This window comes from Rhododendron vialii, chromosome 1a, assembly GCF_030253575.1.
Source record: "Rhododendron vialii isolate Sample 1 chromosome 1a, ASM3025357v1".
NCBI classification, from domain to species: domain Eukaryota; kingdom Viridiplantae; phylum Streptophyta; class Magnoliopsida; order Ericales; family Ericaceae; genus Rhododendron; species Rhododendron vialii.
The window spans coordinates 11,915,400-11,943,217 of record NC_080557.1 but is presented as its reverse complement, the minus strand read 5'-3'; the positions used below and the strand labels follow the sequence as shown (position 1 = coordinate 11,943,217).

The window sequence follows — 27,818 nt, the reverse complement described above, 5'->3', positions numbered from 1 at the left end:
ATTTGCAAATCACGTTCGAGGATGAATTTCTCGAGGCTGAAAAAAATAGTCCCCTCGCGCAACAACAGAGTCGACGTTTCTACGAGAAAATGAGGAGGGTTGCAGTTGCGGTACATATTGTTGATCAGGCAAATCATGTACTGCACGGTAAGAAATTTGAGAGGCTCGATGGTTCAGCTATTGGTTCCGGGTTCATAATCACTAAGGACGGTCATATCATGACCTGTCTTCATAATGTGCGTCCTGCGAGTATCGAGAAAATAAGAATATTCATTGCCCGTGCGGAAGAACCAGATGTGTTTAGGGAAGCTGTAGAAGAAGGGCATGATGAACCAGGTTCAGATGTAGCCGTGCTGAAACTCACGGAAGTGGACCGAGAATTCGATTATTGCAAGTTTGGAAGCATCGACGACATAACCATAGGAATGAAAGCTTTTTCCATCTCAAACCCGCTTGGTTTTGAATTTAGCTTCTTAATGGGACAAGTGTCGTTCCCTTGTGTGGTCAATGGAGACATAAAAATGAAAAACACTAACATTGCTCGAAGTTACGATGCTGACTTGCGCCATGTTCAGTTTAATAATTTACACACTCGTCCGGGCTCATCTGGTGGGCCTGTATTTGATGGAAAGGGAAGGGTCATCGCGATGTCTACTTTTGGTTTGGGTGACATCGACTACGGTATCCACGTGCGGAAGCTAAATGAAATTCGTGCAAAAGTTTTCCCAACCTTACCCCCCTCGGACGCAATACATCCTAAAAAGAAAAGGAAGGTGACAAAAAGGGGGAGATGATGATGGAGCCTGTAGCGGTTCTCTCTCTCTCTGGTGGTTGTTTAGTGTCTCCTTTCCCCCTTCGGCGTCCCATGACAAAAACAAAGGGGGAGAGCGTAGTAATTAGTAGGTGTCTTTTGTTTGTCGTAGGTAAGACAATTTATGTTTATGTGTTATGTTGGATATTTTGTTGGCAAGACGTGGGGCTTTTGCATGGATCTTTATGTTTTATCTATGGTAGTTATGTTTTGCACCATACCATGTTGCTTCTATATCATGATTCATTAGTTGGTAGTTGGCATATGGTTTCGAGCGTACCATGTCTATCTTGATATTATTGCCAGACTGTTGTTGGAATTTGGATTATGCTTTGGATGCTGTTGGACTAACCTTTTGCAGGATTGAAAAGGTTCGGAGCTTCATTGCCATCTAGCATCAATTTTTTAGGGTTCTTGCTCTAGCTGTAATTGTATCTTGTATTATGGGGATTTGGTGTAATCGTTTTCTTGTAATGGGGAGTTGTCGAGTTTTGGGGTTTTGTCTTGGGCAGGGGGAGTTGTAACCGTTTTGGTGATTCCCGAATCAAGACAAAACTGTTGGAGTTGTATTTGAGTCCTTTTGGGTTTGGGCAAGGGTAGTTTCATTAGATAGATACTCCATACCTTGCTCGAAAATTAAGGATTCTTTTGGTTTATCTTGGTGTGCAATTTCTTGCTCTGGTGCTCAAAGGTTTTGCATTGAGGGGAAACTGCACCATTTTGAAATTCCCCTGGTGCTTGAAATGATGAAGCTGGCTCAGAGATTGCATGTATTTCATCTGAGATGCATGAATTGGATTAATCTGATGGTGAAGACTCTCAAGACAGTGAAGATGAAAGTGGACCTGATGTTGAGCATGTATTCAGTGATCTAAATTCATTTGATGTTGCTAGTGAGACAGGGTTCCTGGAATGTACCTGTTAAGAAAAAGCCTGCAAATGCATCTCATAACCAACAGAAGAAGCCTCAGAGGGATAAAGACCTTTCGTGGAGGGTCCAGGCCCAGGGTGATGATGTGAGGGGATGCCTCTTAATAAGAGTATTCTAGAAGCCAGTGAATTCAGACCCGGTGAAAGTTGGATTGGTCTCAGGTTGAAAACTGCTGCTATAATTGGTGCCTTTGGTTGGACTCGTGCAAATTCAGTAGACTCAATTGGGGCTGCAGTTCTTTAGTTGCTGCATGCCGGTATGTGTGCCTGTACTTATAGATTAAGTCCATTTTCCTTGTGTATGTAAACACTTTCACTTGTTTTTTTTTTTTCTTGTTGCCTAATTATTGAATGATGTTAATGTGACATTGGTTTGGAGTTTTGTATTGTATTGTTGTAAAATTTTCGTCTTGTACAAATTGCAAAGAGCATGCAAATATAGGCTTCATGTCTATTGTCTAGCCTGTAGAAGTGATGCGACATGCCGTATCATCAGACATCAATGAAATTGGCCTTATCAGAATACTAGTATATAATCTAAAACTTATTTTTAGTCCTTTTTCACGAACAAACCAGGCTTGAAAATGTTTTTTTATTCTAGCTATATAAGCTCAGTTCAAACTTGAATTAGTAACCTGATATGCACTTTATGATTGTATAAGCAATCAAGCTACTCAAGCTCGCTTCATGGTTAACTTGATTAAAGCTCATTCAGAATCAATTGAAATTGTAATCGTACAAAGATCTAACACATTTGTTTGGTTAAGCTAATTTTTCGAGACGAGCTTGAACAACCCACCAACTCAGTTTAGCTTGTTTACAACCCTGGCAAGGAGATCCACATAATGGTTTCTTTTTATATATGTAAAAGCCTCCTATAGTGCTATTTGTATAAACTATAAACTCAATACTGTGGCGAGAAGTAATTTATTTGCATCCATTTATGTGCGCGTGTTGGTCATTTGCTTGCTAAATGGACCGAAAACAAACTTAGTCTAATCGAATTTGAGGTGGTCTAATTCAAAACCCAACAAAGTCATCTAACAACTAAGTGAATCTAAGCAAACACTTGGTGGTTAGTGTGGCTATCATGTTAGAGATAATTCTGTATCCCTTCTCAAAGCTTCAATGCATTTGCTTGCAAGGTTGGTTTAGAGATTCAAATGTTTTATTAAACTTATTAATGATTATAGGTCTTAATTCTATCAGTCTGGCTCAGGCCGGGAGCCCGGGACGTCCGTTTGGCCTCCAAATGTCCAATTTGTTTCTGGACGTCCGCTATGCTTTAGATCTGTCACGTGTGCTTGCTCTTTCCCTGGATCTGATGTTCTCTGGACAAAAAGTTGGAGGTCACATCTATCATTTTGCGCTGCATTATGATATCTATTTTGTAATTCTTATTATCTTTCTATTCCAAACTGGATTTATGTCTCCCTCTTCTCTAGTATTTGGAAGGGGTGTTTTGGTCGAAGATGCTTGGGCAAGAACAAAGAGATCCTACTTCTTAATTGACATTCTTGCAGTTCTTCCACTGCCACGGGTTTTCCTGCAGCCAAATTGTGTTTATAACTTTATATTGCTCTACAAAGGTCAATTGCACTACGTGATGTTAGTAGTGGTTGGGATCGGAGCAACTTGCCACTACTTGATGTATTAACAGTTTGTACCTGCTCTGGACCTGGCCAAATTTCTTTACCAATAGAGCCAGGCAAAGAATAATACAGTATTATTGATGCAGCAGTTATTGAATGGTTGAACAAGTTTGATAGGCTTTGAAAGCCTAAAACAAAGGCTATGAGTCGCACGAACAAGAAGAAGCCTTTTTGGTCAAAGTATAAGTGTCCATGGTAGTTATAGAGGTCACTAGAGAGTCAAATAAGTCTTCTAGAGTATACATTTAATATATATTATGCTCTCTGACCACATTATTCAAAATATGCATTTATCTAGGATCATTAATTAGGTAGTTGGAAAGGCCATTTGCTTAGCCTATAAATATGGATGTAATCTTTCTTTTCAAAGTAGAGTTGAATGAAATTGAATTAAAAAGGCTGAGGTCTTCTGTGTTTGGGGCTGCGGTCCTTGCTGAAAATCGCCTAACCCTTGCGAGGGTGATGCACCCATCTCTCTCTCGTCATCTTTCTTTCCTTTCTTCTTCTTTGCGCACATATTCACTCCAATACCCCCATGATTCCAAAGTAGAAACTCTTAGTGTCTCTAAGTTGTCCTATATCAATTATGATTGGCCTTTTGCTTTATTATCACTGGAGACTGGAGTGTTCAGTTTGGGGAAGTGGTGACACCCTATTGCATGTGTATGATTTCCTATTTGAGTTTTAGGGGAATATTGATTTTACTAATCTGAGAAATTATGTTGTTTCCAACATTTCAAGTTGGAAGCTTAATGTAAAATACTTTAATTTACATTACTTGATATTTATGTATATCCAATGTTTCCCAGGTGGTTATTTTTGTTATTATTCCAGGAATGGGAGGGTCAAGATCCTTGAATACAAAGAACTAGTTGAAGTTTGTTGTTCTCTTCTAATATGTACCAAGGGTTCTTCTGGTTTATCCACAGTACAAGGAAGTCACAAGAACCTCTGGCATACTTACTGAAACTGCATAATCTGAAGCTGCATTTAATCTCTTTCTTTACATGCTTGCTCGTTACGTAAGTTCAGTCTGAAGCTTTTTTTACCATTTTTTTGGGGTTAAAATGACAACTGAAACGTATAGCCATTTTATTTTGTTTAGTGTTACCTAGGTTCTGAAAGAAATTATTTGTATAATTGACTTTCGTCTGCATATATCCTGCACATCCTAAGTTATACTACTGTCTTTCACGTAGACATTAGCAATTAAAAAATTAATTGTCTACTACGATATTTACTTTTATTCTCTCTCTTCTTTCCAGTCTCTCTCTGATCATAATAGTGATTTGATGCCTTTTAGGTACTTGGAGCCTTTTGGTACATGTTTTCTGTTGAAAGACAAACTGCTTGTTGGAGAAAGGCATGTGGAAATGAAAATGAAAGTGTTGATTATTTGGCGTATCCTAAAAAGGGGAAGGAATTGGAAGTTGTCTGAATAAATCCTGCCCCATACAAACACAAAATGCTAAACTTTTTGTTTTTGGAAATTTCATATACGCACTTCAGTCTGGCATTGATGAATCAACAGATTTTCAACAGAAACTCTTTTACTGTTTTTGGTTATGCCTGCAGTGGTACCACTGGCCTGATTGCACTGTTTTACATGGTTTGATCAATAGCAAAAGAGACAAGTTGAAAATTGTGGTAGTTGCGTCACATTTAGTAGGAGGTTGTCTATCAAGACTGAAACCCCAACCCTCTTTACCTTTCCGACCCCTCGAGATTATAGGCAACAAAGTGTTGCTCAAACTATTTTGGGTAAATTGAGAATCTTGCTCTCCTGGTTTGTCCATGTCTTCTGGGGTTTTGATCTTCTTGTTGGCTTCTCAGAGCAGTTACCATATTTTGACATATACGAGTGTTGCTGATATTTCTGCATTCACGTGTATGTGCGTTCTGGATTTACGTATACATCTGGTTATTGCTTTAAGTTGATGCCTTGTTAGTTTGGGCCTGTGATTCTGCTTCTTGTTTTTTGATCGGCGTGATTCTGCTTTTCTTATCATCGAGCACCAATTTTATGCTCCTTGGTATTACCCTTTTTGACAAGATGTCTTATATTTAAGTTGATAAGAGCATAATTTTCAATTTGCTACATTGGATATTTGAATTATACTGGTTGCTATTTCTAGACATTAGTTTGTGATCCAATTTTTACTTGTTCATTTTTGCAGCTCTCTTGGTTAGAACCTCGGAACAAGTACCTTTGTATGGGAAATTTGCTTTGCAGTTTTCATTTCCATATCCAGCGTGGTGTTATTTTTGTTTCTCTTTGGAAATAAGCAGGTTGGTTTTGAGCACTCACATGTTGTTGCATGTGATGATGTGAACACGAGATTCTCTGGCATCCCACTTTTTTTTTTGGAAAAGCGCATCAAGTTAACAGCACAAACCGTTAACAGCACAAACCTGGTTAACATTGCAACCTTGTGGTCGTGGGACCCACAATGGAGACCCAAAAGTTTGTGTCACTATGATTCTCTGAACACCTAATCACCTATTCTTCTAATGCTGAAGAAGTGCTTTTGTTTTGGCATCATTTATCAAAGCCAATTGATTATTAGATTGGCTCCTCAACATTGTCCTGGTCACAAACAAAATAATATTCTATCCACCATACTGTATCAGAATGCTGCCTAGAAGGCAATGGCTACGTAGATTAGGTGCATTTTGTTTACAGTATCAACAGAACTGAATACTACTCCCTTTCTGATTCTGTTCTTTGTTATATGGATGGAGCCATCTCATCTTTTCGTAGACCAAATAACAGCAATCATGTAACTGTCCGCAGGGGAATTGATGTACATTTGGGATCAAGTGAGTGCTAGTTAAAAAAGCTGTTGCAGGCATAGTTTCACGGCCTAAATGCTACTATGGCTGTATTCAGGATTGAATACAATTAGTTCATTTTCTGCCAAACAGATATATCTGCAGTCCACGACAATAAGATTGGAGGAGGTGATAGTCAAAAGTCGAGATGCAGAACAGTGGATGGCGCATAGTTTGCTCCCTGAGAATCTGAGGGAGCTGATTAGGCAGTACAAACTGTACAAGTGACAGGAAACTAGAGGCGTTGATGAACATTATCTGATCTGCAATCTTCGGAGATATAAAGCGCCATCTCTGTTTGGCACTCCTGCTCATGAGAGTGAGTTCTCTTTGCCTATTTCTTACTTGATATTTTTGGTTATGAGCTCTCTCTCTCTCTCTCTCTCTCTCTCTCTCTCTCTCTCTCTCTCTCTCTCTCTCTAATGGTTTTGTTGATGCTTTCTGCATTTTAGTTATCACTAGCTCATGGATTGAATCTCTTCCATTATTCTGGAATATTCTCAAGTTGCCAATGTTTGTAAAGATGGACAAACAACTAATGGATGCAATGTTGCGACCATCTGCGAACAATTAATCGTGCAAGATGGCGACCCAGTTGATGGGATGCTCTTCGTGGGTGTGGGTGGGGGTCGGGTAGCTGATTGACTGTGAAAGGATTGGTTTCTTCGTCTCAGACTATCTCAAAGATTTTTTTTTTTTAATCAGCAAAGATACTTCTGTGCTGATCAAAATAAAGGTTGGTGACTTCTGCGGAGGATGGGAGAAGAGCCTCTTACTTGGGCTCTGGATCCACATTCCTCGACCAACCTTCCAATCTCAACCACTGTCCAAGCCCTCTCATAGGTCGAAGCTCTCCCCCCAAACTAGATATGGTGAAAGAAGTGGTAAGGGAAGGTTGGCATGGATGCTTTTAAACTGATATGGTGAAAGGCATACGATAGGGTTGATTGGGGTTATTTGAGGGCGGTTTTGCAGAAAATGGATTTTCATGATGGTCTGGGTACAAAGGGTGATGTGGTGTGTGTCAACGATATGGTCATCAAGATACAATGAAGCCCAATTGTTAAGACTGCTGGCTAATTGCGTTTGCCTGAACAAAATTAGACCTGAATATATACCTTTGAAATTTTAAAGTCTTTCAACAATAGAACAGATGCAGGGGGAATAAATTCTCAAGAAGAAACAATGGATTTTATTGTTGTACATAAAATGGAGGAGCACGTATGATATCCATCACTTCGGTCAGGGAGTATTGTCTCGTCACACCACACTTGCGTCTGCAAGGGATCTCTCTGTACCTATGTTGGAGTCGAAGCTTAGTTTTCACCGCACGCAAGTGGCGCCAGGAGTAAGTTTAGCCCAAACATGAGGCTATGGGAACTTGAACTGTGGCTTTGTCCAACCAAGTCAATTTTTCTACCACTTGAACCAACCCCATAAGGAACACCACCTAGTGTGGTTGTTTCCTTACTCTCCCTCCTAAGTGAGAGGTCTTGAGTTCAAGTCCTCATGAAAGACTCGACTCCCATTGTAACCCCTAACAATTAATCCTTGACATCCTTTGGTCTGAAAAGAAAGAAAGAAACAACCAACCCCATGTTGGTAAGGAACAATGGATAGTTTCTTAGGGCTCTTCTATATGGGTGAACCTCTTAGCTTTATATGGGTATAGATTTTTTTTAACTGTTCACCAATGTTCAACACTTGCTACATTAATTTGCAACTATTCACCAATCGCCACATGGCCCACATCTATTCATCTAAACCCTAGAATTAATGTACATAGGGAAGACAATGAGGTAGTAGCAAGGTTATGAATCACGTACTGTACCGGTCGTTACGTATCGGTATTGTTCAAATCCGGTACCTAATTTCGTTCCGGCTCAAATATCGGAGATACCGGTCAGTAGCGGTCAATACCGGACTCTACCATACTACTCTTAAATTTATTTGTTTTCTTTTAAGTATCGGACAATACCTGTCGGTATCAGACAAATGCCAAAATTTTATTTTTATTTTTAATAAAAGTTTATAGTATACTATTAATTTTTTTATATGGTAAAATAATCCTAATAGTGATAAATCCAAAATGGTACCCGATATTCAAAGCTGGTACTATGGTTAGAACCTTGGGTAGTAGCCTAGTAGGGTATAGTGTTCGCCGCGCGTCCAACCATAATTTACGGAATATTGGGTACATTACAATTTACATCGGTTGAATTTAGGGAGATTTTATTTCTAGCCCTATAGCATAGATTTGGACTCCGAATAATATTTCTAAGGGTGATAAAAAAAAAAATTTACTGAGAGCATATCCTCTTGTAAATTAATTAAATCTTCCTAAATTGGTGCGTATATGTTACTATTTCTTACTTTTCTGTTTTGTTTCTTTTTTTCATTTTGCCTTTTTGATGTGAGATAAAGAAGTTTGTGGAATTTAAAAAAACAAAACTTTATTGAGAATATGCTACGTACAAAGAGAACAAAAAATAGAAGGGATTGACATGTGATGCACAAGAACAAAAATGAAGTTACAACATTTTCGTCCCATTTTTCTTAACCATGTCAAATGAATAGTGCAAAGGGTTGCTATTTGCAGCACCGGCCCTGAAATTTTAGGAGCCTAGGACAAATTTTCAAAGAGGGCCTTCAATATACATTCCCAAAAATACTATAACAAGATAATAACAACTTGTAAAAATAATGAGGCTCTTTTTGCTTCATGTCTAATGATTGCACATTTGCACTTTACGAGAGAGAGAGAGAGAGTTGTAATTACCTAAACAATATTTTCTACGTTTTTTTAAGAACACATTAGAAATTCATTAATATCAATAAAGATTACAATCTACCGTGTGTTTCTAATACAACTGGGGGAAATCTATTGCACACAAGTTAACAAAATACGTAGCCAAATCAAATGAATGAATCAAATCCAACGATAAATTGATCAGATTGGCAAAAGTTAGAGCCGCGCATGCAATGTGTCGATATCCAGCTACGATATTTTCTACTTGAAATCATCATTTGTACAGTAACAAAAATTTAACCACTCGCGCGCAATAAAGTATATCTTTCTTTTAATTGCAAAAAATTATTTATTAAGCTTGTGTATATACTACCATACACTTTCAAAATGATTCAAAATATCCACCAATAGTTCTTAATGGGTTTTACATTTAAGTTTGGGTACAAGAGTGCTTTGGTTATCGAAAGCTAAATCAACTAGTGGGTGTATGTATAATTTTTGAACTTAATGAAAGAATCAAGTTGTAAAGGAAAGAAAAGTTTCCATTGAAGCTTGGGGACAAGAGTGTTTTGGTTATCTAAAACTAAAGTAGTTGGTGTATTTTTAAGGGTAGTTGTTGTTTACCTAAGCATAAAGGGGGTTTGGGATTGAGGGATTTGGCTTTGTCTCAATCAGGCTCTCCTTGCTAAAGTTGCATGGAGGATTTTTAAAATCCAACTTCTCTGCTGTCCCAAGTGCTTATGGGAAAGTATTGTAGTCGCTATCAGGTTTTGGGCTTCACGGCAGGTTCTAACTCTTCTTGGGGATGGAGGAGTATACTGTGGGGGAAAGTGTTGCTTAAGAAGGGCTTGAAGTGGAGGTTAGGGAATGGATGTATTCAAAGATGAGTGGATTCCTAATGTCTCTAATCCTTATGGGGGAAGAAATTTGGAGCGTAGTTTCAATGACTTCAGGGTGATGGATTTAATTGATCTTCGGGTGAAGCAGTGGAGGCTTCCTTTTGGTGTCAGTTCTCTTCCCACCAGAAGTGACCCAAATGATTTTGACCCCTCATATTCCAATACAGGAGATTGAGGACGAGCAGATATGGGACTGTACTAAGGATGGACTTTTTTTCGGTTAAGTCGGCTTATTTGCTTGGCTTTTCTGTGAAGCGTGAACGGGTTATGAAGGCAGAGAAGCTGAGGTATGACTTGTGGGGGAAAGATTTGGGGACTTCCAACTAAATTAATTTTGTTTGTGTGGAAGGTAGTTCGATCACCTTATCTTGGCAACTACGGAATGCTCTTTTGAGAAGGAAGATTGAAGTTCCTCCGCAATGTCCAATGTGTAGAGAAGAGCCAGAAACTATTGAGCATATGTTTTTCCAATGCTTTTTCTCTAGAAGGCTTTGGTGTGCATCATATCTGGGATTTGATTTTGAGACGGACTCCAGTTCCTTTCAAAGAATGGTTGGCCGAAGAAGGCCCCAAACAAGGATGTAATTTGGGATTCCATTTTTGTCTTGTGGACCTATATATGGTGTACTAGAAATGATGCATTGTTTAATATTCTTAATGCCTTAGCTCGTTTTGCAGAACTCAAAAGTACCTGCAGGAAAATACATGGGAGGAGTGTGGATAATCAGATTGATTCAAGCAGTTGGAGAACTACTGCTTCCAGTATGTCAAAGAAGTGTTTAGTGTGTCACAGGCAAACCTTCTTGCGGCTTGATAAGCTGTGTGGCGGCGGCCTGGGCCTTGAAGAGCAGTGCATATCAAGTTTCTATGCAGCAAGTGGAGGTGATGGGCGGTAAAAACAAAAAGATGAGGACCTTTTGTTAGATTACTATAAGGGGTTAAAAGTAGGAGGGCCCTCTGAAATTCAATTTTTTTTTGAGGCCTAAAACGACTGCAACACAAGCTTTAGCTTAGGGCCGGGTGCAATTTCAGCAACAATGGTGGAAATCAAGGCAGATCTCCAGGTGTTAGTAGGAGTAGTAGTTTAGGGTGGTCAAATGTAATTAACCCCAATGTCAAAAAAAAAAAAATGTAATTAACCCGGTTTAGAACCTCCTTCACTTATAAACCGTTCTTTGGTGGGTTTGGCACAAAAAACAGCCTTACTTATTGAATTCAAAGGAGCTATTGTGGAAGCGTCTGCTGCCGTTGTCAGCCTTAGACCATATCATCCAGGTAGGTGTATATCAATATACCACATTAGAATTATGATTTGCTTGATTGTTCTATACGTTGTCCTTCTCCTATGCTGATGTACTGATATTATATGTCGTCCGGACTTTGCTTACTTTGTGAACTCTGCTAATCGATAATAGTGCAGTACCAGTTTTCATACACGTGCTCTCATGTGATCTTTTACACACACAATATTTATATATATGTCCTCATCCAGGTCCAGGTGGGGAGACGATGTTCATGGGTTCTGGGACTATTATAGGATGTGAGGATGTTAATGGGACGTACACCAGTACAATTTTAACATCTGCTAATATCCTTAGGTCATCTACTGAATCAAATGCTATACGTGATGACATTGAGGTTGTTATTCTTGTTATAGAAGTATTGGATACCGTACGATATTGCTTAATGTTTTTCAACGAGCTAAAAATATTGCCTCTCTATTATTGTAGGTTAATGTTTATCTAGCAGATGGTAAATCATTTAAGAGTTGCCTCCCTCTTAGCTCCCTAGGGTGTTTAGTTCCTCATCCTCCACCTCATTGTGATCTTGGGCATCAAGAGTGACCCCTCTGGTCACCCCATTCAACTTAGCCACTGTGGTTATCAAGAGGAAAATCGGGTCAGGCTAATGTAGCATGACTTTCTAAACAAAATAACAATTGAAGTGAAATTTTTAGGCTGTTGATCACTTTCAGGGGATTTTGTCCATGTCCTCGTAGCATAGATTTCAATTACGCTTTAGGTATTGCATGGTCACACTACTGTCATATTTCAATCAAAAGAAAATGATGATTTTCCTATGATCGCTTCCTTTGAATGGTTGGGCACTAAATGCTTCCTATATGAGGTGCCTGGTGTGGTAATAAGTTGTCAAGTTAGATGATTGTGGACCCCATGAAGTGCTTTAGTGGCCGCTCTGTCCCTTGAATCGCCAATAACTGTTTTGCTTATCCAGTATGAACCTTGTATTTTTTCTTTAAGTATTTTTAATTTATTTCCCTCCAATTACGCCACTTCACTATTCTCCTGTTGTTGGTTTGATCTTTCCCTATTGTGGGTATCAGTTCTTTGATGTAATATGGAAAAATGTTGGGAAATCTCTAGAGCTCATTTGAATATGAAATTGTTCGTTGATGAGACTAGCCTTGATAAAGTAAATAGGTAAATATTTTGCTTGCATTATTTGTTTTATCTACATATATTTTGTGCATCTTTAAAATGGATATGAATTCATGTGTTTTTTTTTTGCCAAACCGATTTGTTTTCTTCTTTCGTTTGTTTTATCTTCGTATTTGCTATGAAGGGTAAATTGCATTGATCTCCCTGTACTTTAATGCGGGGTAGAATGTCATTCTTATGCTTTTTGTTCATGCACATATTTAATATGTAAATATATTCCCCATCAGCCCTTGTAAAGTTTCCCATTTTTAAATTTCTAATTATGTAGCTTGAGTATGATGTGTAAGTGGGGGATTTAAGCTGTTTCATTCGATAAATATGATTTATTTCTTCAATATTGTTGAAGTTGTTTTCACTTTTCTCTTCCATGAGGTGGTGTATCTTGGTCGGAGGTTTTTTCTTCCATTTATTTACTTTGACTTTTCTTCTCAGATGGCCAATCTCCAAGTCAACGTGGGCTAAAATACGAAATTAAATGGCTTATGCATCGATGGCATGTTCTTCATGGAAACATAGATCTTCGGCACTATTTAAATCTTCGGCACTATTTAAATTTTAAAGTGGTGTCCGCTTTGGGCACATTCAAAATGTAACTTTTTATGGTCGGACTGATGGATGATGTCTGTCGACTAATGCCCAATTGAGATATTTAAGGCATGATACTATTTATTTTCTCCAAGAGTTTTTCTGCGTTCTTTCACTTTTTTTTTTAATTTGTTTTTTTATATTTTTTCAAATTCTTGATGTTTTTCATCTGGCAGTGTGTATTACTATCGTCTACGAGCATCTCCAATGGTAATGTCATTGGAGAGGCTCTACCAATTTCTTTTTGTGTATCAATCTGTTTTTATAGTCTCTCTTCCCACCTTACCCCACCCCGCCCCCTTTAAATTTCTTTCTTTTCTGGCAAAGCTGTACGTACGGAGAGCTGGTTACCAGAAGAGAGCCTCTTCTCGCACCCCCCCTGACACACCCCCTCCCCCCGGCCCCACCACCTTTCCCCCCTTTGCCCCTCCTCCCCTCCTTTTTCGAATTTTTTTCTTTTTACTTTGATTAGTTTTTTTTTTGTTTTTTAAAAGTAAATAATTACTGTTTTTTTTTAACTTTTACTAATTTTTTAATACTTTTAAAATACTTTAATTACCGGTTTAGTTTTTTTTAACTTTTACTAGTTTTTTTTCTTTTCAAAGACTTTAATTACTGTTTTTGTTTTTTTTTTTAACTTTTAACTTTTACTATTTTTTTTGTTTTACTTTTACTAGTTTTTTGTTTTACTAAATGTGTGGTTGTAATTGAAGATAAAAAGAAAATTTAAATGAGTGGTTATAGTTGAAGATAAAAAGAAATCTGAACAAGTGGTTAGAAATAAAATAGATAAAAGATATAAATAAAAATAAAATTAATGAATTCAATAACATAAAAAAATTATAAAATTTTAATAAGAGTAAAATTTCAATAACATAAAAAAATTTATTCACGTATATAATATTAAATAATTTGAAAATACATATAAAGAGTAAAAAAATAAGTGTTCCGATTTTTAATTCATTTGAACCAGTGCGAAAATCTTATTTTTCTTATCATTTCATCCTAAATGGTCGTAATAAATTTTTTACTCTAAGGCATTTCAATGAGCACCTTAAGAGAGACCTGTAACTAAATAAGGAACCTTAGGATACTTGTTGAACGGTCTTAGAGCTAAAAATTCATTATGACTATTGAAGATAAAATGATAAAAAAAATAAGATCTTTGCACCGATTCAACCAGATTGAAAATTGAAACACTTAAATAATATTAAATAAATAAAAATGAAAAAAGATATAAAAGTTATTAAGTAAATAAATAAGAAATAAAATAAGAAAATGCCGTGGGTTGAATTATTGGCGGGTATAATATTAAATAATTTAAAAATACATATAAAGAGTAAAAAAATAAGTGTTCTGATTTTTAATTCGTTTGAACCGGTGCGTAGATCTTATTTTTCTTATCATTTCATCCTAAATGGTCGTAATGAATTTTTGGCTCTAAAGCCTTTCAATGAGCACCCTAAAAGAGACCTGAAACTAAATAATAAGTCTTAGGGTACTTGTTGAAAGGCCTTCGAGCCAAAAATTCATTATGATCACTGAAGACAAAATGATAAAAAAAACAAGATCTTTGCATCGATTCAATCGGATTGAAAATTGGAACACTTAAATAATATTAAATAAATAAAAATGAAAAAAGATATAAAAGTTATTAAGTAAATAAAAAAGGAAAAGAAAATGCCGTGCGTTGGGTGAATTGCCCGGGGTATTTTGGTCTGGGAGGTGGGGTCGGGCAGGGGGGGTGGTGTCAGGGGGGGCGCGCAAAGAGAATTACTTACCAGAATATCCAACAATTAGGCAGCAAACGAGCCGATCCGAGCTGAGTTTTACCGTGCTCAAGCTCAATGAAAACTTAACAAGTCGAGCTCAAGCCGAGCAGGTCTTAGCTTGATTGGAGCTCGAGATTGTTTATGAGCCTCAACGGATCAATGAAAAATATATATATAGATCCTCGCATAGGCTTTATACAACCAAAAATATTTTGATTGTGGAGGTATATATCTTTCATTTTCCTATGGAGCGGGGGTGTATTGGTGTGCAGTGTGTATTGTCTGTGCTTCGACTTAGCATTTTTTATTTTTTATTTTTTATTTTTATGATAATTGGATATTCAAGTCAACTTATGTGCACTTTGATTAATTTTGAAATGGACAAACTTTCAATAGCCTTAGAAGTTTTTGCTAACTGTAAAAATCAAACATGCGAGCTCATGTTGGACTCGGATTTTACCTTGCTGGACGTATGAGTCAATGATGCCAAGGCTTTAAACTACTAATAATTATGTTCCCTTATAAAGCGCGAATCTCCAAAAGTGACAACTAAATTGGGACGGAGGGAGTAGAAAGTAACAATCCCAATGTCCACTATCTATGTGAAAAGAGAGAGTGCAAGCTTTTGACGGTAAGCTTCACCTTGGAAAACTGCTACTTCCTCCGTCTCAAAATATTTGTCCAGTTCACAAAATAAAGACTAAAAAATAATGCATTTCTTTCAAGAAAAAATTCAATTTTTTTTCATAAATTTAAAGAACTCATCGATATCTAATGAATTGTTAAAAAAAGTTGAAGTTTTTCTTGCAAAAATTGTATTATTTTTAGATCCTCGTTTCACAAACCGGACAAACATTATGGGACGGAGGGAGTACTTTAGTTGGTGGCAGCTCTTTAGAGCTTTTCCGCTCCTGTGCTTCTTGTGACCGCCCCAGGAGGGATGGGATGAAATGCGCAGGAAAGAGGATCGATTGCCACCGCCAGTCAGAGAGGGATTCCTCGTGAGGCCCATAATGCAAGAGACTCTGAGTATGCCTAAGAAGCTCCCTTCCCGTTATGGCCTTTGACGCCTAACCTCTGAGGAGAGGAATAGAAGCGGATAGGGAAGGAACTAACTTACTATGCTGGATCGTTTTTTTTTTTTTTTTTTAAGTTCAATTTCATAATTTTTTGATGTGGCGTTTCGTACTCGTTTATTAGCAATTGATCCAGCTATGATGGGTAAATTGCATTGATCTCCCTGTACTTTAATGCGGGGTAGAATGTCATTCTTATGCTTTTTGTTCATGCACATATTTAATATGTAAATATGATTTATTTCTTCAATATTGTTGAAGTTGTTTTCACTTTTCTCTTCCATGAGGTGGTGTATCTTGGTCGGAGGTTTTTCCTTCCATTTATTTACTTTGACTTTTCTTCTCAGATGGCCAATCTCCGAGTCAACGTGGGTTAAAATACGAAATTAAATGGCTTATGCATCGATGGCATGTTATTCATGGAATGGTGTTTTGTTGAGCTGAAAGTGTAGGAACATAGATCTTCGGCACTATTTAAATTTTAAAGTGGTGTCCGCTTTGGGCGCATTCAAAATGTAACTTTTTATGGTCGGACTGATGGATGATGTCTGTCGACTAATGCCCAGTTGAGATATTTAAGGCATGATACTATTTATTTTCTCCAAGAGTTTTTCTGCGTTCTTTCACTTTTTTTTTTTTAATTTGTTTTTTTATATTTTTTCAGATTCTTGATGTTTTTCATCTGGCAGTGTGTATTACTATCGTCTACAAGCATCTCCAATGGTAATGTCATTGGAGTGGCTCTACCAATTTCTTTTTGTGTATCAATCTGTTTAAATTTCTTTCTTTTCTGGCAAAGCTGTACGTACGGAGAGCTGGTTACCAGAATATCCAACAATTAGGCAGCAAACGAGCCGATTCGAGCTGAGTTTTACTGTGCTCAAGCTCAATGAAAACTTAACAAGTCGAGCTCGAGCCGAGCAGGTCTTGGCTTGATTGGAGCTCGAGATTGTTTATGAGCCTCAACGGATCAATGAAAAATGTATATATATCCTCGCATTGGCCTTATACAACCAAAAATATTTTGATTGTGGAGGTATATGTCTTTCATTTTCCTATGGAGCGGGGGTGTATTGGTGTACGTGTGCTCTCGCCTCCCTTGATTGACTGGAAATTGAAAATGGAAAGAACAAATTATGAAGTAACAAGAAAAATCCTAAATTTAAGTATATATATCCCGGCTCGCGAGCCGAGCTTATCCTAGCTCGAGCTTGGCTCATTTACAAAACGAGTTGCAAAATTTGGCTTGAGCTCATTCGTTTAACTTCTGAGCCGAGCTGCGAGCCGCTCGCTAGTTGCTCGGTTCGTTTGCAGCCCTACCAGCAATTACATATTTTTACGTAGCAAATTTTATATTCACGGAATTATATTTGCGAAAATACGTATTGATTTCACCCTTTCCACCGATTACTTTAAAAAAATAAAGTGGTTTCCGCCTTTAAGGTGGATGAACAAAATTGTGTAGTCCAACAACATGGTTGATTAGTGACGAGAAAATGTTAGTAACCTTGGCATATGAAAAGATAAAATTTGGAAGTATTTATCAGAAAATGAAGTGTAAAAATTATTACAGTAATATTTTTTAGTAACTGTTATTTCCTCCCCTACCAGTTCACGCAAACCCTGGGTTTCTCTCTTTACTCTTCGTCTTCCTCTCCCTTTCATTCCACACTTCCAAACACGGCCCCAAAAGCTCTTTTCCCGTTTAGTTGCAGCCTCTCTCTCTCTCTCTCTCTCTCTCTCTCTCGTTCAGGTCAGCTCAATCCCACCGCTCCTCCACCGTCGCCCTCGCCCCAGGTAGATTACTCACCATTTTAGGGTTAAATGGCGCTATTTTGTGTTAAGCATGTGTGTACATTTACATTGTTGCATTGTTGTATGTATTAGGTTATGGAATAAAATGTTATTGCTGTGGAGAAACTGAGGGAAACCAATTCTTTCGATTGAGAGCTGAATTATAAAGGAATGCCAAACTAATTCTAGTTATCATCATGGTTACTTCATGTATTCAGAAATCCAGATTGTCGGCTTAAGGTTATCATGTTATTCTGATTTAGGAGTGACAGGGATTTTAGGAGTTTGGTTCTGTCTAAGGAGTATCCCACCCGCGTGCTACCGTTTCTGACAGGGCTTTCGCTTGCTTTGATTGGGCCCTCGCTAGTCAACTGTAGGATTGGCCCGGATTAGTAGGTTCATTCGGTGGAATACCGAGTTACTAAAAAAAGGAGTATCCCTACCTATAAAAGAATTAGTTGTTACAAATGCGTCAACGCAGGAAATTAGTAGGCTTGGAAATAAGAAAGATCGAGTGGAGAATACCATGGGGTTAAAGCTCATCATGTGTTGTGCCTTGATATCCTGTTAAACAGTTAGGTAGTTACACCTTACCGCCTTATTTTCTTGCTACCACGTATAATAGCATAATCACTCAATTCCCATGCAATGAAAAGAGTATAATAAGCCAATGCAACTGGATAAAATTAGGGGCCAAGATCTTGAGAAACATTAACAAAAGCCTTGTAGTGTGGAGGCATAACCTGATTGCTTTAGGTGTTCATGCCTTGAGAAAGAAAGTAAACAAAATGACAGAAAACTTTTTCGAGATGATTATGAGTTACTTCCACTTATTGGTAATTATAGATCTTTAGATGTCAACTACTTAAATGTTGGTTGAATTTAGTGTCCGTTCGATTCTAATTTTAACATGGAATCCTAGCAACACTATATGTTAATCTCTATTGGAATTAGTTTCTATCATTCAACTTTTTGCTCAAATAGCATCCTTGCGAATCAAAATCAACCTTTTCTTTATCAGACTGTGGTCAAGTTACAAGACGAGCAGGTTTTGACTAGGTTACAAAGGTTGGTACATTGCACAACGATCAATTCCATGAATAGGTTCTTCTCATTTTGTATTGCAAACCTCGTTTTCGGAGTTGGCAATACGAAGCCTGCTCAAGTTACCCTTCCAACGTGCTGACCGCATACATCTGATCTGAAGATAGTATTTCTTATCTGTAATCTGCCATGAACTATTTATCTTCTCCGACCTACTGAAATAGTTTCAATTGTTTGAGGTTTGTCATAAGCTCTAAACTGCTTAAAACTTATTCGAGTGGTACAATGTTGAACTCACAAAAATTGCTTCTGGGTAATACATCTAATCTGTCTAACTGCTCCATGTAAATGAATGACATCAGTTATTTGGGTCGTTTGAAGGTGGATAGTTTGCAAAGACTTTGATCAACATTGTAGCCACTTTTCCGCATAATTGTAAGTCATCTTAATTTTTTAGCATGAATTGTTGCTGGATTAGATAATATTATGATTAGTGTCTTATCGGATGTGTTTACCAGTAAGAGATGAAATTAATGTCATGACACTACATGAGCCTAAGCTTTCACTTTTCCTTTTTGACGTGCTGAAGTATCCTAACTGCATTGTTGCCATCCATTCTGATACACTAGGCATGTACGTGTGAAACTTTGTTAAGTTTCTTCTCACATATTTTTTTCAGTATCACTTAACTATATATCCCATTTTTGTTAACATTGGTCTAATTTTATTGGAAAAACAGGTAAGTGAAGAAGTGGAGCGTGGATTGTCAAAATCCGGCCATTCTAAACTAGCTGGAAGGTGGGTTTGTGTATTTAGACCTGCAGTTAACATTTCCTTTGTTATTTACGATACCCTCAATGTGAGATTGCATGCTTCATACGTGACGAGCTCATGGTCTCAAATGGAATTGACAACTTTTATCCTTTTACTTATTTGTCTACATTTTAATCTTGACCCATTAAATCTTCCTATTGGGAAGTAATTGAGCGCATTTTCTCGGACAGGTCCTCGGAATACAAGGCCTGAAAGGAAAAGGAAGACAAGCACACTACAAGTACGAAATGGAATATCACGCGGCATTGTTTGACCACATGAAGGATTTGATTGTGATTGTGTCTTCTAAGCCATCGGAGGAGACGGAGACGGAGACGGAGACGGAGACGGAGACGGGGGCGGGGGCGGGGGCGGGGGCGGGGGCGGGTGAGGGTGAGGGTGAGGGTGAGGGTGAGGGTGAGGAGGAGGAGGAGGAGGAGGAGGAGGAGGTTGAGGAGGGTGACGGGAATCCCTTTGGAGCTGGTATGGTGATAAACGAGAGGGGCTATATTTTGACTTGTGCACATTTGGTGCCCCAGGGTAACGATGTAACTGTATATTATATGGGTGCCGAAGGTAGGGAGGCTGAGGAATTTCTTCGGGACGAGAAATGCGATTTAGTTATTTTGAGAACTAAGGGAGCGAGTGTTGGTCGCCGTAAGTTCTGTGAATTTGGGGGTACCGAAGCCCTACACATGGGGATGGCTTTATTCACAATCAGTCATCCTCACGGAATTCTTTATAGTTTTTTAACTGGCAATGTCGCTTATCCTGAGAGGATGAGACAACAAATTCCTTTTTACTATCGCAGTTCTATCCCAGACGAGGGTTCGTTCTTTCAGATCAACAATATGCACGGTACTGTGAGAACTTCACACGGTGCTCCCGTTTTTGATTCAAGTGGAAAAGTGTACGGGTTAATAACTTTTACGAAGGGATTTGATTTTGCTGTTCGTCCTGAGACTTTGAAGAAGTTGGTGAAGTCGTGCAGTGAAAAGCTAAGAGCTGAAGGAGAGAAGGGGAAGGGGAAAGGGAAGGGGAGATTTTGAGAGAATTATAAGTGGGTGAGGCATATTGACATGGGTACTTTAGTAATTTGTAGCTCTTTGTATGGGTTAATATGAGTAGTAGTAGTTTTTGGTAGTCTATTTCCTGTTGATGTGTAATGGATATGGTTTGGGTTTATAGAATGCAATGAGTATTGTTTAAATTTATGTGTAATTTCAATGCTACTGAGAACAGAATTGCAATCAGAGTTTTGGTTCAGAATCATATATTTGATGCTTGATGTCTATGACATTGGTGGGTGTGCGAGCGTTGGGACAATGGCTAATGGAAGGCAAAGAAACCTTTTCTTTCTTAAACTTATGGTTCCTGAAAATGTTTTTGAAGTCAACATGAATGGGTGAAATTTACTTGGGGCACCCAAATCCAAAATAGATGGGTGAGTTCAAGTGAATCTTACCTATCTATTTTGGATCCTCAAAAAAAAAATATTGGGGGATTTTTTTGTCTTTCTTTCTCATACCAACCAATAGAAACTGTATCATTCCTACTTTTAATCGTCATACATCAATAAAAATAAAAATAAAAAAGTAGGGAAACAAGTTTTCCTGATTTTCATCCTTCAAATGGACCCTTAAACCTTCCCCAAACCTTTGCTCCCAAAAAGGTCCGAGTATTTGTTCTTACTAGCGGAGTGTCCATGCGTAAAGGCACACACAACATTTAACATGCATTGCAATATGTTGACCACTCCACAATATACTAATCACAGCCGTAAAAACTCAACCGTACTAACGAAAACCACTTTATAAGTTCTAAATTAAATAAATAAAGCTTCATAATCAATCAATACAACACCATTAATGTAATTGAATTAAAATCCAACATTATCTTGCTAATCAATTCAAACTTTGTGAAATCAGGAGGAAAAAGAAAACATAAGCAGCCCTTCAAGAAATTTATGAACAATATAAATGCAACTTATAAGCAGACCTTCACTTTTGTCGAATCACCGGAAGCAAAGTTGCAGACTTTGAAAGGTCCAAGCTCCAACCATTTAGGGATTCCGTTAAAAAATTGGCCAATGCAACCGTAAAAATCTGTATTACTTCAATGAGAATAAATTTTTTACACCGCCAGTGTAAACATTTGTTTCCTCCAAATTAATTGCATTGTGCCACGTCGCCATGTTTTATTAATTATGACCACTGTTTTGACACGTGTCGCAATATAATTGATTTGGAGGAAACAAATGTTTACACTGGCGGTGTAAAGAATTTATTCTCTACTTGAATTTCACACACCATGTCAAGCATCTAACAACAAAATTTTACCCTTCTATTGATATTTATACCATGACTTTGAATGGCCGGCCGTAAAAGAAACACGCAGACATCAAATTGGTGTTCACAAACTTCATGACTTCGAATGGCCGTCCCTAAGAGAAATTAACTTCATTTATTTGGTACCATTATGAATACAGCAATTATCTTCTTTCCTAGCAATATTACCTTCCTTCTTATATCTCTGTCAAATCCAATCCCGTTTCACTCACCGACGAAAACATAAAAATTAAACTGCAAGATGAAGATGCCCAACCGTTAACGATCTAGACTAAGTTTTTGAACTCAAGACAATGCTCGAAGGAGCCAAATCCGAGGGTGATGTGCCTTGGGACATTCCCTTGTCCCTGTACAAATGGCTACATAATCAAGCTTACACAAAGGGATCTCAATATATATCGAAATTGTCCTTTGCGGATGTGCTAGAAATAAAGTATGCAAATGAAAAGACATTCAATATTGCTTAAATAATGACATCCCTTCTTTCCCACTTCACACATTCTGTTCTTAGTGCAAATAGTAAATCTAGGTATTCCATTCTATGATATATATCTTTCTATTTTCCCTCTACTTTTGTGCTTTCTAACATGCCCCAATTCCAAGAAATTTTTGGGTGCCGAGCGGGTACCACATTACAGTATTCGTCCGTGATTAGATCGTCCAAACGTGTTTTGGACAGTTCAGATTTATTCTCTCTCCCCTCACCCAATCACGCTCTCTCCTCTTTTTCTCTCTAAAATCAGGATCGTCCAAAACATGTTAATAGCTTACTTTGTTGGCTAATTAGTGTGGAACCCACTCATCTTATGAGGTGGGATCACTTGGGAAAGTGTTCTCTAATGTGAGGAGATTAATGTTGAATATACTTTATCAAACCCATTAAGGAGTGAATAAGAAAGTGACGCCATAATACTCATAAATTTTGGGTTGAAATACGGAAGGAACCTCTATTCTACATTGGTTAATTAGGAGTGGTGATAATAACCTCTATTGGGCTTGGCCTGTCATGGGTTTTTTTTTTGTGTGTGTGTGTGTGTGTGTGTGTGTGTGTGTGTGTGTGTGTGTGTGTGGGGGGGGGGGGGGGGGGGGGGGGGGGGTTTGGTGGGGTTGGTTGTGGGGTGGGTGGGGGGTGGTTTTAAAAATGGTATCGCATATATTAAAACTTAAATCGGGTCCGAGGGAATTTTTATTCCTACACAATCATCATATATAGGCTGCTCAAGGCAGTTAGGAAAATGCAAAAAGACAACTAAATTAACTTGCTGCAAAGGAAGAACATCTAGGGTATCAGCACAAAAGTTAGCTTCATGGGTGTACGAAACTTCACTCCCAAGCACCCGCAGCATTAGCCTGCAATCAAGAACCACATTACTAATTAAGCTCATGATTTCCAAGATTTCCACTGGTGATAAGTTGAGTGGCAACCAAGGAGTCAGCTGTCTCCACAAGAATACCATTTAAATTCCTCTCAAGAGTGAGATTAATCAGCCCGGCCATCTAGAGGTGTCAAATGGGCCGTGCCAGCACGGCACGACACGGGCATGGGGCAGCACGGCACGTCACAGGCACAGTATTGGCCTGGCACGGCACGACACAGCACGATTGTAGTAGGCCCGAGGCACAGCACGGGCACGGAAGTGGGCGGCACAGCACGGGCACGGCACGGCACGACACGGTCGTAGACGGGCACGACAGGGGCACGGGCACGAAAAGTGGACAGGAACGGCACGGCTCTAGCAAGGCACGGGCATGGACACGACCCGGCACGACATGGGCACGAGAAAAAAAATTAAATAAGCCAAATGGCTTCTTTTTTTTAAATTTTTAAAAAATTAAACAATTTCTATTTGGTAAAAAATATTTGTTTACCTTTTTTTAAAGGTAAACAACTAAGATATTTAATTTAAAAAAAAATCATGTTTTTAAAAAATTATTTTTTCACTTTTAAAAAACTATCAAATTTTATTCGGTAAAAATATTTGTTTTGTTTTTGTTAGTAAAATTAAATAGGCTTTGGACTTTTGGCTTGCAAATTTAACATTACAATACAAGATAACAAGTAAAATTAAAAAAACTTATCAAAATATTTATGGTGCAAGAGTAATTTAATGTGAAAGGAAACGTGCAAAAGTCATATATTATTTACCCCAAATCTAACAAAAAATTAAAAAAAAAAGTGTCAAACAAAAAGGGAAAAAAATACATAGTAGAAATAAGGGAAAATATATATATATATATATAAATAACGGTTAGCTGGACAGCCTGGACTAGGACAATAGGACCATTTGTAATATGTTATTTTTTTAATTGTTAAATTTTACTTCATTAAGACCAAGAATTTCTTTTCAATTAGGGGTTGTAATATGTTATTTTTTTGATTGTTAAATTTTTTTGACGTGCCATGGTATATGAAAATGCAGCGTCCATTGTTATTTTTCTCCTTTCATTGTAAATTGTCCTCTCCTTTTTCTCTTCTGCAAGTTACAGAGTGATTATGATATTCTGAGACCGAGTATAGACCTTTTGCCTAACATAATTCTCGTGCACTAGCAGGAGCATAAAACGGTAAAAACTTTTTTAAGAAATCACCTCAAACTATTCAAATGTGCGACAATAAGAATTGAAAGCGCAACTGCAGATTGATTGAGCCCTTTACCAAACTCGCTTGTATACTAACCAAAAAGTTGTCTAAGATTTATTAAGTAGGAAACTGGAAAAGTGAAGAAAAAGAGGGGACGTTCAAAGAAAAAAAAAGAAAAAGAAGGGGCAACCGAAGTTGAATAGCAACTTCGTTCTCTCTCTCTCTCTCTCTCTCAAACACACACACTCATCCCTTGTTTTTTATGAGGATGCAGTGAATGCAAGGATCTCTCTATCCTTGCCCAATGTCGCTGAGTTTCTAATATGCCAAAAAATCAAATGTATACAATGGTTGCATGTCTGATGCAAGATTAGTTATGCCTTAAGTCAACCCACACATGTTAGGACAGACTAAAACGACACGACTTAAAACGGCCCGGCTCGGCCCGATCCGACACGACACGATTAAGTAAATGGGCCGGCACATCTTGACACGATTGAAAACGACACTGCACGACATGATTTAAGAACACGGACCGGCACGACACGATTTAAGAAAACGGACTGGCACGACACGACACGACACAATTTAAGAAAATGGGCCGGCACGACACGACACGATTTCAGAAACGGGCCGGCACGGCACGACACGATTGGCAAATGGCACGGCACGGCACGACACGATTTAAGTAAACAGGCCGACACGGCACGGCATGACACGACACGATTTAAGTAAATAAAGTAAACGGGCTGGCACGGCACGGCACGAAGCACGGTTAGCACGAAGTTAAACGGGCCCTGCCGGCACGGCACGGCCCATTTGACACCTCTACGGCCATCCGGAATTGCCCAAATTTCAGTCATGGTGCTTGAGGAAGCTGCCATGTAATCCCTATGGAAACCAGTCACCTATTGGTCTTGATCATCACGGGTAGGCCTCCCTCGCGCACAGCCAGTTTTCGCCTCCAAATTAAAGGCTCCATCTGTAATACTCTGTATTAATCTTAAATTTACCCAAAGGTGGCAAACTCTAACACAAAGAGGTAATCACTCTACCTAGCTATCCTCGGTTTAACCATGAAAGTGTTCCATTCAAGGGGTTTATTAATGGTGGTCCAAACTCTGATGTGAAGAGGAATGGAAGCCTCGCGGGGACCTAAAAAGAGAGTTGTTGCGATGACACCAAATGGCCCAGCACACGGCCGAAAAGAGAGGGAGGCCCGGGGAATATTCAGAGAATGATTACAACGACTCAAGCAATTATTCCTAACCCGGTCATGCAAATTGAGACTGAAAGACGTGTGGTACACGAAGACCGGATAGAAATGCAGTCCCAAACTTCACGAGCGAAGGGACATGCAGTCCCGGAGCACGTGCACGTGAGTGATGGACTCCTCAGTGATACAACCAAGAGGACACATGTTGTTAAGAGTCTTGGTATAGCCCCATCAGGTTCTTAATTGCGCACAATTACTACACCCACAAGGTCATAGCTCCCATCACTCGAAACCCAGGCGGCGAGAGAAGAGAGAGGCGAGGAGGGACAAGAAGGGGGAGGAGGAGGGAGAAGGGAGAAGGGAGGGGCAAAAACCACTGCACCCAGTGGCGGATTCAGGAATTTCATATACTGGGGGCATCTATTGTTCACAATCTTAAAAAATATTTCTCCGCATGTATATCACTAAATTATCGCTCAACAATTGAATATTAATCATTCATTCTATTTCGCAACCGATTTTTGACAATCTTTATAACTGAAAATACTCTTTCAACTGTCGCGGTGACAACTGTAAAATTAATGCCAAAGTCAAGAGAAAGTAAACTAAAGAATATAGTAAATTTGATTTTCATAATATTTTGGATTAAGAGGAAAATACAAAGAGATAGAACAAAAATGGAGAAATAAAGGAAAGAAGTAGAACAAAAATGGAAAAATAAAGGAAAGAGGTATAACAAAAATGGAGAAATAAAGGAAAGAGTTAGAATAAAAAAAGAGAGAGGAAAATTCAAAGAGATAGGACAAAAATGGAGAAAAATAAAGGAAAGAGATAGAACAAAAATGAAAAAATAAAGGAAAGAAGTAGAATAAAAATATAAAATAAACAGGGGATGGGATGCATGGGAATCGAACCCAGTTGTTATGAACTTTTCTCAACGCACATAGCCACACCATCATGTTGATGTTATGTACAATTGTAGGGAACTTTTATGTATTTATATCAATTTTTATTTTTAGGCACGTGACCTCACGTGCCCCAACGTGAGTCCGCCCCTGATTGCACCTGCAGTGTGTGTGGGGCTCACCTTTATTGTGCACGTGTGTAAGTGTTTATGTGTTTATATGTGGTCCAATACTTATTGTTTTTGGGATTGTTCTGCGTTTACCCTCCCCCATATGCAACAGAGTATTAGGCTGAGTTTGGATAGAGGCATCTTAGGGTGGAATGAAAATGTGATTTCAGAACTCTAAGATTCCAATGTTTGGAAAGGGCTAAAATAGGAATCTGATTACTGATCTCTCAATCCATGAGCAATCACTTTCCTGAATAGAGGAGGAGTTTGATCACCCCACTAACCCCTGGGAATCTGAGATTATGGGGTAATCTTATTATGGGAGGAAAATGAAATATTAAAACTTTTCTCTTGTACCCCTCATTCTCACATTATTTTGGTATAACTTTATTATGAAATTATTTGTTTATTTGTACTTCAATAAGATTTGCTTTGGTTAATTTTTTATTAAATTTAGTTGAATTATTTATTCATCATGTGAGGAAATATAAAGCTATAAAAACATAGACACACTTGAAAAAAAAGTAATTAAAAAATATCTGTCTATTTCATATTATTATTTTTGTCTTAGGTACACTATTTTCAACTTTTGGTCATTAATTTTTATTTTTCGCATTTCTCTCATCTAGACAAACAAATATTCAACAAAACTTAAAAAAGGAATTTTTATTTTTTTGTATAAAGACAAAGTAATCCAAAACTAAAAAAGTTAAGCCCAATATATATTTTTTTCACTACGCAATCTCTAATGTAAAAAGTAAAAAAAAAAGAAGAGCAAAATCCTTTGGTCAAGTTTGGTAGCCATTATATTTTCTGTTTTCTGTTTTCATTTTCAGAATTTTTATAAATTATCCTTGAAAGTTTGTTTGGTGCACTACTTTCACTTCTCAATTCTAATAATCACTTTCATTATTTTCATAATATATCTCTCTCTCTCTCTCTCTCTCTCTCTCTCTCTCTCGATCGAGCTAGGTCTATGACGTACGCGTCGAAATGGTGGTGATCTGAGGTTTGCTTCGGTCCTTCGATTTCTTCTTTTATTTCCGTCGAATTCTTGTGTTTCTCCTCATGATTCTCTGTGTTTCTGTTGTCTGCTCCCCTTTTCTTTGATTTGTTGTTAGTTTTTGGTCTACGATGAATTTTGAGGGCAATTTCCCTGCCCTGTCGAGTGACTCTAAATAT

General features: G+C 38.1%; 1 protein-coding gene and 1 pseudogene across 2 annotated transcripts; both read left to right on the top strand.

Moving 5' to 3' along the window:
* Window positions 1–89: 89 nt before the first annotated feature.
* LOC131328210 (cyclic nucleotide-gated ion channel 1-like) lies at window positions 90–7,092 on the top strand (annotated as a pseudogene).
* Window positions 7,093–17,357: 10,265 nt separating this feature from the next.
* Window positions 17,358–20,628, top strand: LOC131301982 (uncharacterized). 2 transcript variants are annotated; one of them, XM_058328525.1, is made up of 3 exons: window positions 17,358–17,562; window positions 19,343–19,401; window positions 19,608–20,628. In XM_058328525.1, the coding sequence occupies exon 3, from the start codon at window positions 19,665–19,667 to the stop codon at window positions 20,463–20,465; it is 801 nt and encodes a 266-aa protein (XP_058184508.1). In that variant the 5' UTR covers window positions 17,358–17,562; window positions 19,343–19,401; window positions 19,608–19,664; the 3' UTR covers window positions 20,466–20,628. The 2 variants fall into 2 exon arrangements, 1 of the variants encoding a protein (XP_058184508.1); XR_009191503.1 differs by lacking the exon at window positions 17,358–17,562 and adding an exon at window positions 18,969–19,038 and having other exon boundaries at window positions 19,608–19,752.
* The last annotated feature ends 7,190 nt before the right edge of the window (window positions 20,629–27,818 follow it).

Coding starts and splice junctions, on each gene's coding strand:
- LOC131301982 (XM_058328525.1), top strand. CDS start 19,665: ATGGAATATCACGCGGCATTGTTTGACCACATGAAGGATTTGATTGTG.